At 45.3% G+C, this 11,619-nt stretch overlaps 1 protein-coding gene across 2 annotated transcripts in view; it reads right to left on the bottom strand.

The window, feature by feature from the left end:
• The window catches only part of neurl1aa (neuralized E3 ubiquitin protein ligase 1Aa), a 76,921-nt gene continuing 65,302 nt past the window's right edge, over positions 1 to 11,619 (bottom strand). For both annotated transcript variants that reach the window (XM_006799599.2, XM_006799600.2), the window contains exons 5-6: positions 4,905 to 5,054; positions 1 to 3,232 (exon numbers count right to left, since the gene is read on the bottom strand). In XM_006799599.2, the coding sequence (XP_006799662.1) occupies positions 2,991 to 3,232; positions 4,905 to 5,054 (392 nt within the window). In that variant the 3' untranslated portion in view covers positions 1 to 2,990. The remainder of the gene's footprint in view (positions 3,233 to 4,904; positions 5,055 to 11,619) is intronic.

Genomic DNA, 11,619 nt, shown 5'->3' with positions numbered 1-11,619 from the left:
TCAAACACATCTGGAAAGTTTATTAACCACAATCGTCCGACTCACACTGGACAGAGCTCACAAATGAACACTTGTAGCTTCAAATCAAAAGGAAAAAAGAAAACACAGGTTTGCACTTTCAGCTGCCGTCACAGTAACAGCCGAACTGAGCGCCATAGCGTTTTTCTAGCCACTGGTTCCAGTCTACACGAACACCGACGGCGCTCCACTCCGATGCTCATCTGCTGTTGGTCCCGATGTTCACGCTGGGTGAACGGAAAACTCATGCATGATAAAAAGATTTACAGAAAGAAAATGCGCCGCGGACACAGAGGAGGCAGCAAACACGAGAGAAAGCAGGAAACGTCCACGCGTCGGTGCTGGACCAATAAATAATACATTAGAGGATCAGGGACATCCTGTGGGGGGTGAAGGGGGTGGAAAAAAACAAAATATTAAATTAAAGGTGCTCAAAAAACTATTTATAGAAGAAAATCTTTTGTGGCGTTTATCAATGTGGTCCAAAAATCAAATACAAATCAATGAATTTAATGGGGGGGAGGGGGGGGGGGGTTGCATCTATAGATTTATATCTTAAAAAAATAGATCAGTGATCATTTCTGGATTTGGTCAAAGTCTCTGCACAAAGAAAAAAATGCCACGGCGAATCTCAGACGTACAAGATTACAATCAGTAGCTTTATAAAGTGACATCATCATCATCATCACCACGGCGATGGCTTTGAGACCAAACAGCGCGAACGAGCTAAAGATACAGACGGGCTGTTGGGTCGTGGGCGCGCGCACAGGAAGAGAAATTACTCAAAAGAACACGTGACGATCAGGGAGCTGGCGTGTCGCACCTCACGGCAGTCGGTTTGATTGCGTAACATCTCTGCTGCGAGGTGCGACTAACTCGACCTGCTCACGACCCGACACAAATTTAGATTCTCGCAGTTTTGGATAAACGAGGTGAAGAAAAAAGAAAACGCGTGATTATCGATCCAAACGAACTTTAAAAGAACATAAAAGTTTTTTTTTGTTGGTTTTTAACCCAAATTCAAGCACATCAATAAAAATCTCTAAATACATAAGTTAACATTCAAATGTGAATTAACACTTCAAGCAGTAGCGTAATCAAACGGACGTGGGAGGAAGGACGTGTGCAACGTCACCGTAGCAGCATCGGTCGGAGCCCCGTTTGTTGATTATCTACAAAATCTAAAAACAGCCTCTCAGCTTCCTGCGAGGAAAAAGCTCATCTGTGAAATCTGAAGACGTTTTATACTCAAGTTAGGGGACAGAAATGATACAAATACTTAAAATCTGAGCTTTTTCTTTTCCCCTGAAGAGATTTCTGTAGAATGTCTCTGCTGCTGGTGTCAGAAAGCGTAGTATACATTTTAATAATCAAATACTGGAAATGTTTGTGCTATTAGAAAAATAGTTCGAGTGCTTTTTCTCCTCTGAGTGAACATTTTGTGGCAGTCTGCGCCACACAACGGCATTATTTGGTAAATCGTCGGGGGTTTGGGGGAAGCACAGAACGCAGTCCGTCTACGAACGAACCTTCTGTGAGATAAGGCAGGAAACCATGGCAACAATCCTTTGATTTTTTTTTTTTTTTTACGTGGTGTTATGGGAGCTGTTTGTGAGGACTTGTCAATTTGTCGTGAGCACTCACAGTGTATTAGGAAGGTTATATAGGTACAGTTTGGGAGGATGGCAGGCCCTGAGGAGTATCCAAATTGCTGTTTATTTCCCACTTCCTGTTTCCTTTCAAGAATTCAGAGCTGCCGAGTCTGCTGGAGGCAGGTTGGCAGCATAGACTGTATATAAAAAGATGCATGTAGCGTGCAGGTGTTAAAGTAAAGCCACTGCAGAAGCGATTTAAACCTGGCACAACAGGGGCGGCAGATTAAAACCCTGATGAATTCTCAGTAGTTTTATGTCAGTGCAAAAGGCACCATATGGGCTAAAACAAAACAGCATACTATAAATGAGGGCGGGTCCAATTCATGATTGACAAATCATCAGTGAATGAGCGCGTGTACTCTGCTCAATTTTTAAAGTTAAAGCTGAAAACGCTAACGCTGAGGCTTCAAAACTGAGTTTCACACAGTAACCTGGCTACGTCCCTCTTTTATATACAGTCTATGGCTTGTAGATCGTTTCAGCCAATGAGTGTCTTGGTCCTCTCGGTGAGTTTTGGGGCTTTTCTGAGAGGATGATGCAGATTTCAGTGCAACAAACCACATTGCAGAGCAAGCAGCTAGCTAGAACAACAATATAGCTACCACCAACGTTTGCAGTAAAACTACCAGAAAGGTACATTAGATTATACGAGTACAAGAGGTCTTACAATCCTACTTAAAATACTCAGCACCGCCTCGCGTCGCTCGACACGTCACTCACTGATAATCACCACAACACTAACAGACGTCCATCGCTTCAGCACCGTGCTGCAGACTGAGCTTCCAGGTCTCAGTAACACACAGACACAAGTTGTGACATACTGAGATGATCACCTGCAGCGGCTGTGCTTTTTCCGAGACCGTTTAAGTCGTAAATCGCGTCGACGGCATATTTCAGAGCTTCGGTCATCCTCGAAAAGATCTATGAGACATTCAGACCCAAAGGGACTCATCTGCTTTGGCGCAAATGGGCGATAGTTCCTAAATCTTACGACGCGGTTCAACAAATCAAAGAATTTTGAAGCCGGTTTGGTTTTTCCCTCTTCTTTCAAAGTCTTCCACGAGCCCCGGAGAAAGCAAACACTTCTGGCAAGAATAGAGTTTGGACGAACTTCCTGTCGGAGGCTGCGACTCTAAAGACAGAGAGACCTTCCCAGTGAAGTGGCGTTAACTCTGGAAAAGGTCACGTGAGAAAACCAGCCACCAATATTTGTATGAAAATACCAAATCAGAGTACCAGAGTTCATGTTCCCTGAACCTAAACCTTTCTTTTTGTAAGCCTGGGTTTTGCTGAGGTCGTCCTGTCGCCCCTGTTCCCTTACGTGCTGCGATAGGTCTTGATAATGTCTTTGATCTGCCTCCTGCAGATGGGGCAGCAGGCGTTGGACATCTTCTTGAGTTTGAGGCCGCAGGTGTAGCACAAGCACATGTGGCCACAGGCATAGATGACCGTGTCCACGGTGTTCTCGTAGCAGATGGAGCACTCGTCGGACCACGGCCCGCGGCCGGACGGGAACGTGGGTGACTTGGGGAGGCTGGCCGGAGAATTCGGAGTTGTTCCTGTTGCAAAGACACAAAGACGATGCTAAACAGGTGTTCGATACCGCAATGCATCAAATAACCTGATGTCATACAGGTTTATACACAATCACAGCATGTCTTTTATCCCGTCTTCATCCCCTCGCCGCAACCGGTCGCAGGAGATGGCCCCGCCCCTCCCCGAGCCTGGTTCTGTCTCAGTTTTCCTTCCTACTGGCGCCAAAGCAATTGCTCACAGGCGGTCGTACGATTGTTGGCTCACAATATGAACCGATAATCGAACTGAATTAACCCTTTAAGACCTACCATAGAACCAAGTCCGCCAGAGCTTATATTATATGTTTACATGCTGTGGAGCCATTTTTGGGAGCATTTCAAGTTTATATACATCAATACAACCATTACAGCCCAAATTTTAATAATATGTCTGCATTAAGTGCATAGTAATTACATACATTGCAAAAAAGTGCAATAAACTACAAATAAATTGAAAATCGTTTTTGTTTTTTTAACATATATTTCTAGTTAGAGAAATTTAAGAGGCTTATCCCTCAAAACTGTAAATACAAAAAAGTTGCAGGAAAAACGAAAATAAATATTATAATGCAAATTTGCAAAAAAGCAGCATATGCATCAAAATAAACTATTTCCAGCAGTGCAATATGAGTCCTAAGCATCCCAGAAACCACACAGAAAGTCATAAAGTCAAAGATAACTTTTAAAAACACCAGTATAGGCTCATGAGGCCCTGATGGTAAAAAACTACATTTCTGCAAAAATGACGTCACTTTCGGTTTCGGGCAGGTAATGGCGGACATGTGATAGTTCGTGCTGATGGACGTAGGAAGTGTTACAAACAGCTGATCGGATCAGCAAAGCGTGTTTCTGGAATATTATGTTTTTGTTGCTGCAAGTGCTTTTTATGCAGTTTTTGCAAAGCTATATGTGGAAGGAAACTGTGACCGAGGACAAGCTGATGGCATAAGATGTAAGTACAACTCCTCCGGTTTCATATGCAAAAAAAATTATTGCGCTAGCTCACGTGGTTGCAGAGCTACCGGGATTTAAAAATAGTTACGCAAAACAGAGCGTGCCCGCTCTGACCGGCTTTAAAGGGTTAATGGGCAGATCCACATGGGGTGAACTTTGCAGTTCTGTCTTTATGCCAGACTCATTCACTGCTGTGTGCTGGCTTTACTTTAGTTAGTGCTTTAACCTCCTGGCTTTTGACCTTAACTTCCAAAAAGTTTGCTTTTCTTGCTGAAGAAAAGAACACTCGCTGAATTTTGGTTGATCTAAGATTTATGGATCTCAGAGGCTAAATTGCCGTCTCAAAATCCTCCTCAGTGGTGTGCCAGTCATCACTTCCTAAAGATGCTCTACATAAAAACCTTTGCAGCTTCTGACTTTGAGTATGAAGCTAAAAGATTTTTAAAAACGACCCCCCCGTGGGTACAGGAACACACTGCATCTGTCCCATTTACATAAACAGAGTTACGTGACATACGAACACGTGCCGAAAACATTTGCCTACTTCCAGCTGCAGCAGCAGCAGCATGAAGTGCTGGCCATTGTTCCAAACTACTGCAGGATGACATCTGCTCACTACCCTATAATGGCTTCCCCAGAGTCCCCTGAGGGGTGATTGATTGTCTACTTCTACAGTTGCAGTTTCCTGTCTGGGTATACGTACCCCCCGCTGAGCTGCAGTAAGCGGCTGAGCACAGACCTCCGTTCAGGACCGGATCAGAGATGCCACTTCCCAGGGCGCTGGGGGTGTGCGGAGAGGAGGAGGGCGAGCTGGGATTCGACGTGGCCCGCGGATCCCCGAGATGCGTGGAGCCTGGTCGGAGAAAATACAGCCAGAGTGTTGGATGAGTGACTTTAGCAGCCAGTTACAGCAAAAATACTAGAATTTGTCTTTTCAACACGATGCTGCTGTCAGACACCAGCAGTGATGTAAACACAGGAAGAAAAAGCAGCCCAGACGTCAGAAAGACTGGATTAGTTCACTGCACATCAAATAACTCAAAACAAAAGCAGATTTTTGCACCAGAGATAAAAGAACCAAAGACACCACATCAAATTATCTTCTCATGCACGACTGCGCTTCATTTCTACCTTTCTGTGTTTTGCTTTTGTTTCATCTTCATCTACAGGAGTACAGACAATGGGAGCAGGATGAGCTTCTTTCCCACTAAACGGGCAGTGCTCGAACGCACAGAGAGACGACTCCAATTTGCATTTTAAAAGTACAAACATCTTCATCATCGAAGAAAAGAGACGCTCCGTCGTTTCCTCTTGAGAAAATGAGTTCTGAAAAAATAGCAGGCATCTTCCTGTATCTGCATCCTGGCTGAAGGAAACAAGTGGAAATTCCTGGTGCAAGGTTAGGGAACACATTTCGGAATGCCGGTGACTCACGGATGGACAGATGAGGTGCTGGAGGTGTGCTTGAAGCTACATCTACAGAAAGCCACTCCCAGACACCAGCCTGTCTCTTTAAACTGATTTTAGCTCCTTATTTTGGCTCTTTAGACGTTACTTTCATCCAAAAAACGAGCACATGTGATGCTAGCAGCTAGCTAAGGAGAGCGGACCCCAGCCTCTTACATCCACAGAAAATCCAGACACCGGCCTGTCTCTTTAAACTGATTTTAGCTCCTTATTTTGGCTCTTTAGACGTTACTTTCATTCAAAAAAGAGCACATGTGATGCTAGCAGCTAGCTAAGGAGAGCGGACCCCAGCCTCTTACATCCACAGAAAATCCAGACACCGGCCTGTCTCTTTAAACTGATTTTAGCTCCTTATTTTGGCTCTTTAGACGTTACTTTCATTCAAAAAAGAGCACATGTGATGCTAGCAGCTAGCTAAGGAGAGCGGACTGTAGCCTCTTAGCCACAGCGGCCTGATGGTCTGATCGTTATTTTACTCTGCAGGAAATTCAGTGCATTCATAAATATTCACAGCACTTCACTCTTTCCACGTTACTGCATTTTTCCAAAATGACAGCCTCAGGTGAGCATGATGCTACGAGCTAGGCTAACCAATTTTTGGGCGGCTTCATTGTAGAACCTCTCAACTCCATCAGGTTGGATGTTGAGCATCTTCTGCGCAGCTGTTTTCAGATCCCTGCACAGATATTCAGTCGGGTACAAGTCTGGGCAAATTAAGGGTTGTTCGTCAGGGTCGTAGCAGGCCTGAAGCAGGTTATCATCAAGGATGTCTCTGCATTCGTCTTTCCTTTGCGCCCGACTGCTGTCCCAGCTACTGAGAAACATCCCCACAGCATAATGCTGCCACCGCCATGCTTCACTTTAGCATAAGCGGTGCTTAGTTTCCTGATGCTTGGCATTCAGGATAAAGAGTTCAATCTTTATTTCATCAGACTGGAGGATTTTGTTTCTCATGGTCATGTGAAGCTGTGAATATCCTGAAAACGGACCAAAGTTCGGAATGATTCATCCACAACTCAAGGTTAGTCATTAATATGTTGCTGTATGGTTTGCATTACTTTCTTGATCCTGAGCTCAACGTCCAAACTGAGATCTGAGTCGACCTGATTCCTTTCTGAGTGCACTGGGAGCTTTTTAAGAACCTAAACTAATAAAAAGTTGGAGAGACCCGAGAACGACCACTGAAACGCTTTTGGGGTCTTTGGGCATCTGTTCAAAAACAAGACAAAGCACCGCAGCGCTGTTTCCTTGGACAGGAAACAGAGTCATTTGTCACTGAAGAGAATTCATGTGGGTTCCTTTGTCGTTTAAAATAACTAATAGTGCAGCGTCACAAGAAATGCAATGACACTAAAGAGTGCAGATTATGATGCAAATGAGTAATCGCCCTCAAAGAATTCCCATCAAATGCTTTGCTGCTTCAACGTAAATGCAGATTACTTTAATTACCTCGTCTGAAGCTTACGGTCAGAATATAGCATGCTAACAACTGCATCACAAATCAGCTGCTGTGTGCAAAGATATGTAACTACAGCGTTTCAGCACGTCTTTGTTTTAAGCATCACTCCACTGCAGTGAGTCTCAGTGGGGAACGGTTCACGGTGTTCTCCTGGACAGAAAAAAGTGAAACCAGAGTCATCTGTTGTGGCACCGTCAGCGCTGAGCAAACATCACGATGACAGCCCGCCACTAACGCACGTCCCAGCGGGCATCGCTCTGCTGCCATCTGCACCGGCGGCCTGATCAATCCAACCGATGCCCCGACACGCCGTCACACGCAGACCTACTTCACTTTGGAGCCAATCATCAGAATGTCGCCCCCCAACAACCAGCTGTTTTTGTACAGTCATTTTAGCGTATTTAATGAAGCCATGCTAAATTTAACCTTCATAGCAAGAATATTTTACGAGTTACAAGAAAAGCTTTTTAGCTCAAATATCATGAGATGTGTCATCCTGAAACCCGGTGTTTGATATGTTTGATCTTCTTGCAGCCGTGGTTCCTTCTGCATCAGGTAGAAGGAATGACTGTGCTGCACGTGTCTGCAGGACGATCTGTCTGAGGTGACTCTGGCAGGGTTGGGTTTACACAAGGACTCTCTTCTGTTTGCATAGCAGCCGTTGCCCCGGTGCTCCTGTGCCCTGTGGAATTTGCATGAGTGTTTTTGTACTGTATGTACAGTGCATACTGTAGCAGACCATATTTAGCAGCTTGAGTGAACACATTTGTTTCTAAGGGGAGGCCTCGGGCAGTGGTCACACTCCTTATCTTAGCAGAATGCTCAAAACAAAAGCTGCACAAGACATTGTGCAGATTCCTCCTTCACTTCTCTGGGACCAAAAACTGCAGTTCCTAAACTTTGCCACTGGAGGCTCCAGCAGTGAGTTAAACTATCCAACTGTGCAGCAGAAATAAACACATTTACAGCCTGAGACACTCGTCCACTCCTTTTTTTTGTTAAATGACAAATGTAGTGAGTGTAGGGAGCGGTGGACAGCCCGATCACCTGCAGGGAGCATGTGCCACCAGATGGAGGCAGTGTTCAAAGTATGTGGTACAGCTGAGCCTCTGCTAGAAACCAAGAGCTGAAAACAGTGAAAGTGTCCCCTGCAGCCACCTGCAGAGCTCTCCGTAGCATATTTTTTGAGATTTTTTAGTGCTTCTTCTGTTCCTGGTGAACTTTGTTTGTCACTACGTTTTCCAGCCGTTTCACCTGTGTGTATTCGAGCTACCCACTATCAGATATTTGGAGGTTTGCACAGGATGTTTGCATAGATTGAAAGCCGCCCTGTGCAGGCTAATACGCATGCAAACACAACCATGGTGCCATAAAACAAGCGTTAGGAGCCTGACTGTTAGCATGGGTGGATGTTGCTGAGCTGGCACCATTCAGCGCCATCTGAGTCACTTCTATTCTTTAAAAAACAAAACAACTGGTGACAGCCCAGTGCCAAACTGGGTGACCTCGAGGTAGCAATGTTCATCTGTCTTTAGTCAGTGGGACAAATCTTTATTAAAGGCTTCTTCTAATGTTTAAAAATGCAGGTCAAGCCTTCCTGCTGCTCCATGGGCTGTTATACTCATCTAAGCTGGTTATACTCGGTCCAACATGGGGGAGAAGGTTATGCATGTTATGATGAAATCATTTTAAGAAGCATGAGACGTGCACGCACGCAGCCGGGCGCTGTTTGACCTTCACATGAACAGGATGAGCAGCTATAACGTACTGGAATGTAAAATGTGTCCAGACCTCAGAATCAAACCATCACGCCGCGAGTGGCGCTCGGCCTACGAGGTGCTCCTGCACTCGTCACGTTCTTCATCGGATTATTTGATCACCCTGCGGCACGAGCGGTTCCTCTGCGAGGCCGAATCCTCCCTCTCTCCCTGTTAATCCCTCTGGCAGGCGGGCAACTCCCACCCAGGGTAGCTGAGGCAGGATCTGCGGTGCCCAGCCCTGATCCTGCATGCTCGCCGCTAGATTAAAGCGTCCAGCGCGAACAGCTGCGAGAGGCGGGCCGGCTTTCTGTGGCCACGTCTCTGCTGCCGTCTACATCCAATCAATCAACCGTCCATCTTTAGCTCATATCGGAGCATCTGCGGACAGATCCCCTCGCTGTCAAAGCACGGGAGGCACGCAGGGCGTGCGAGGGGAGGGATGAGGCCTGCAGAGGAGGGCGAATGTTTAGGGCTTAAGTTCCCTCTGAAGGGAGGGAACGAGTTAAAATCTGCAGGCATGTTTATAGACAGAAAAAAGCAATCAAGAGAAAGAGCGGAGCAGAGAGAAACAGTTTACACGAACGTTTCCTCTGCTAAACGCTGTCCTCACAGAGCACTTCAAAATGGGTGGGCCTTCATTTAATTGCAGAGGAGCTCTTGTTCTGAGGTGCTATCAAGAGAAATGCTCACTTAGGCTCAGATGGTTTTTAGTGTTTGGATCAGATGAGAGGAGAGCAGCTCGGTAGATACCAGTTTAAGGTCACGGCTTACCCCGCTGCATGAAATGTTAATAGTCTCTTTCTATCTGTGGTGGAGATATTATCTTAAGAGACAAAGGAGCTCTTTTGGAGGGACGACACAGTCGTACATCCTGCAGTTGTTTATCTCCACATCAAGCACAGAGCGGAGGGTGTGAGCAGCCATGCATATATATGAATGCATGTATCTGTGTGCATGATTAGATGCAGGTCTAAAATAAATCTTAGAAAACACTCCAGGTATTAAAGATGATCATTAGGTTGGTTTGGAGTTTGAATTTCTCTGCAAAAGTTCTGTCAGAGCAGCACGAATGAATAATAAAAACAAAGAACATTAGGAACAAATGTGAGACGCCGAGGTGTGAAGAACGGCCGCTGCCGTTTTCCAGGAGTGTGAAATAAATCAAATCTTGTTAAAAGTCTGTCCGCCTCCCTCTCATAGCTCCATCTTATCGCTGAAATCTCTGTAAACACAATCTTCAGACTGTCCAGCTGTCAAAATCCAGAGGAGCTGACAGAAATGTTCATCTTAAGTATGCATGTGCATTCTCAGTGAACGTGCTTTACAGGGAGGATTCGAGTCTAACGAGCTGCTTAACCTTTGGCTGACGGGTAATCGTACCTGCAGCCTGAGGAGAGTCTGAGCCCACTGCAGGAAACTCCTCTGCACGGTTTCCTTTAAAGAACATTTATATTTGAAGTCTCTATGTTAATAAAGACACATACAAATGAGTATTTATCTATAACATAAAGAGCATATCACTCTTTCTGTGTTAGTGTCACACTCTGCCCACTTTAAAAAGTGAGGAGAAGAAGCGACAAAGATCTGAAAGTAAGGGAAGGAGCAGCTGGGCCAACAGAAGACGAGAAGAGGAGGAGAAGGGGAGCGTGGCAGCTGCGAGGATGTGGGCGGTGAGACGCTTCAGTTGAGCGCGAGCGCGTTGACATTTTAATGGAATCTATAATACATGCGAAGTGGGTCACTGGATGGGTGTCCCATTTCCACGCCACGAGGCACAAGGTCCCCTCGCCGCCCGTCTCAGCTGTCAGCTGCTCAAGTTTTCAGCTCTTTTTTGTGGAAACACACTAATAAGTGATTGGACAGAAAAATACTGAGTATCAAGTCAACCTGCAGATGGTGTGTCTTTGCAAACCCAGACGGTTAAGTAGAGAGTAAAGCACCAACATAGAGGTCGGTCATCGCTCAGTGAACTGCTTTGATTTAGTGTTTAATGTCTCGACAGGCGTTTCTCTCCCTGTCAGCCCTCGATTCAGAGCAAAACCACATTTTTCTCACCGGAAAATGACAAACACGGGGTTTTCAAAATCAGATGCACGGCTAAATCATCCAAGTAGTTTTTGCAAAACATGAGGAAACCAGATAAGGTAGCGTCAGGTTCTGCGCGCGGGTAAAGTTCTCTGAGGTCAACAATGTTAAACCCTAGCATGGATCAAAATTATGTTGAGACTGATTAAGATGAATTTGTGATAACCATTTTCTCGTCCGTTAGCTGGAACCGAAACAGCGCCTGACTGCGGGTAATAGGTTTTTCCGTGACTCTGCACATAAGCGTTCATATCTAATTACATCACAGCTGTGGTCATTAAACAGAACTCGTGTTTATTTCATGACACTTCAACCGTGAAATAATAATTTGGTCAGATGTTCGTGTTCAGTCAAAACAGGATGAAGATTCTGGAACAATCTGGAAATACTAATGTGGACGTAAATTGTTCTAACACAACAATCATGTTTGTGTGTGCACACACTCGAGACTCATTGCCTCCCATCAGCCCAACCCTGAGCCTGGTTCTGCCCAAGGTTTCTTCCTGTTAAAAGGGAGTTTTTTTGTCCCACTGTCACCAACTGCTTGCTCATGGGGCAGTGGTCTGATTGTGGGGTTTTCTCTGTCTTTCTATATGGTCTTTACCTTTCAATATAAAAGACCTAGAGGTGACTGTTGCTGTGAATTG

This window comes from Neolamprologus brichardi, chromosome 6 (genome assembly GCF_056152115.1).
Source record: "Neolamprologus brichardi isolate AB-2024 chromosome 6, ASM5615211v1, whole genome shotgun sequence".
NCBI classification, from domain to species: domain Eukaryota; kingdom Metazoa; phylum Chordata; class Actinopteri; order Cichliformes; family Cichlidae; genus Neolamprologus; species Neolamprologus brichardi.
Note: the sequence above shows the minus strand (reverse complement) of the source record. Positions and strands in the feature narration are given on the sequence as shown.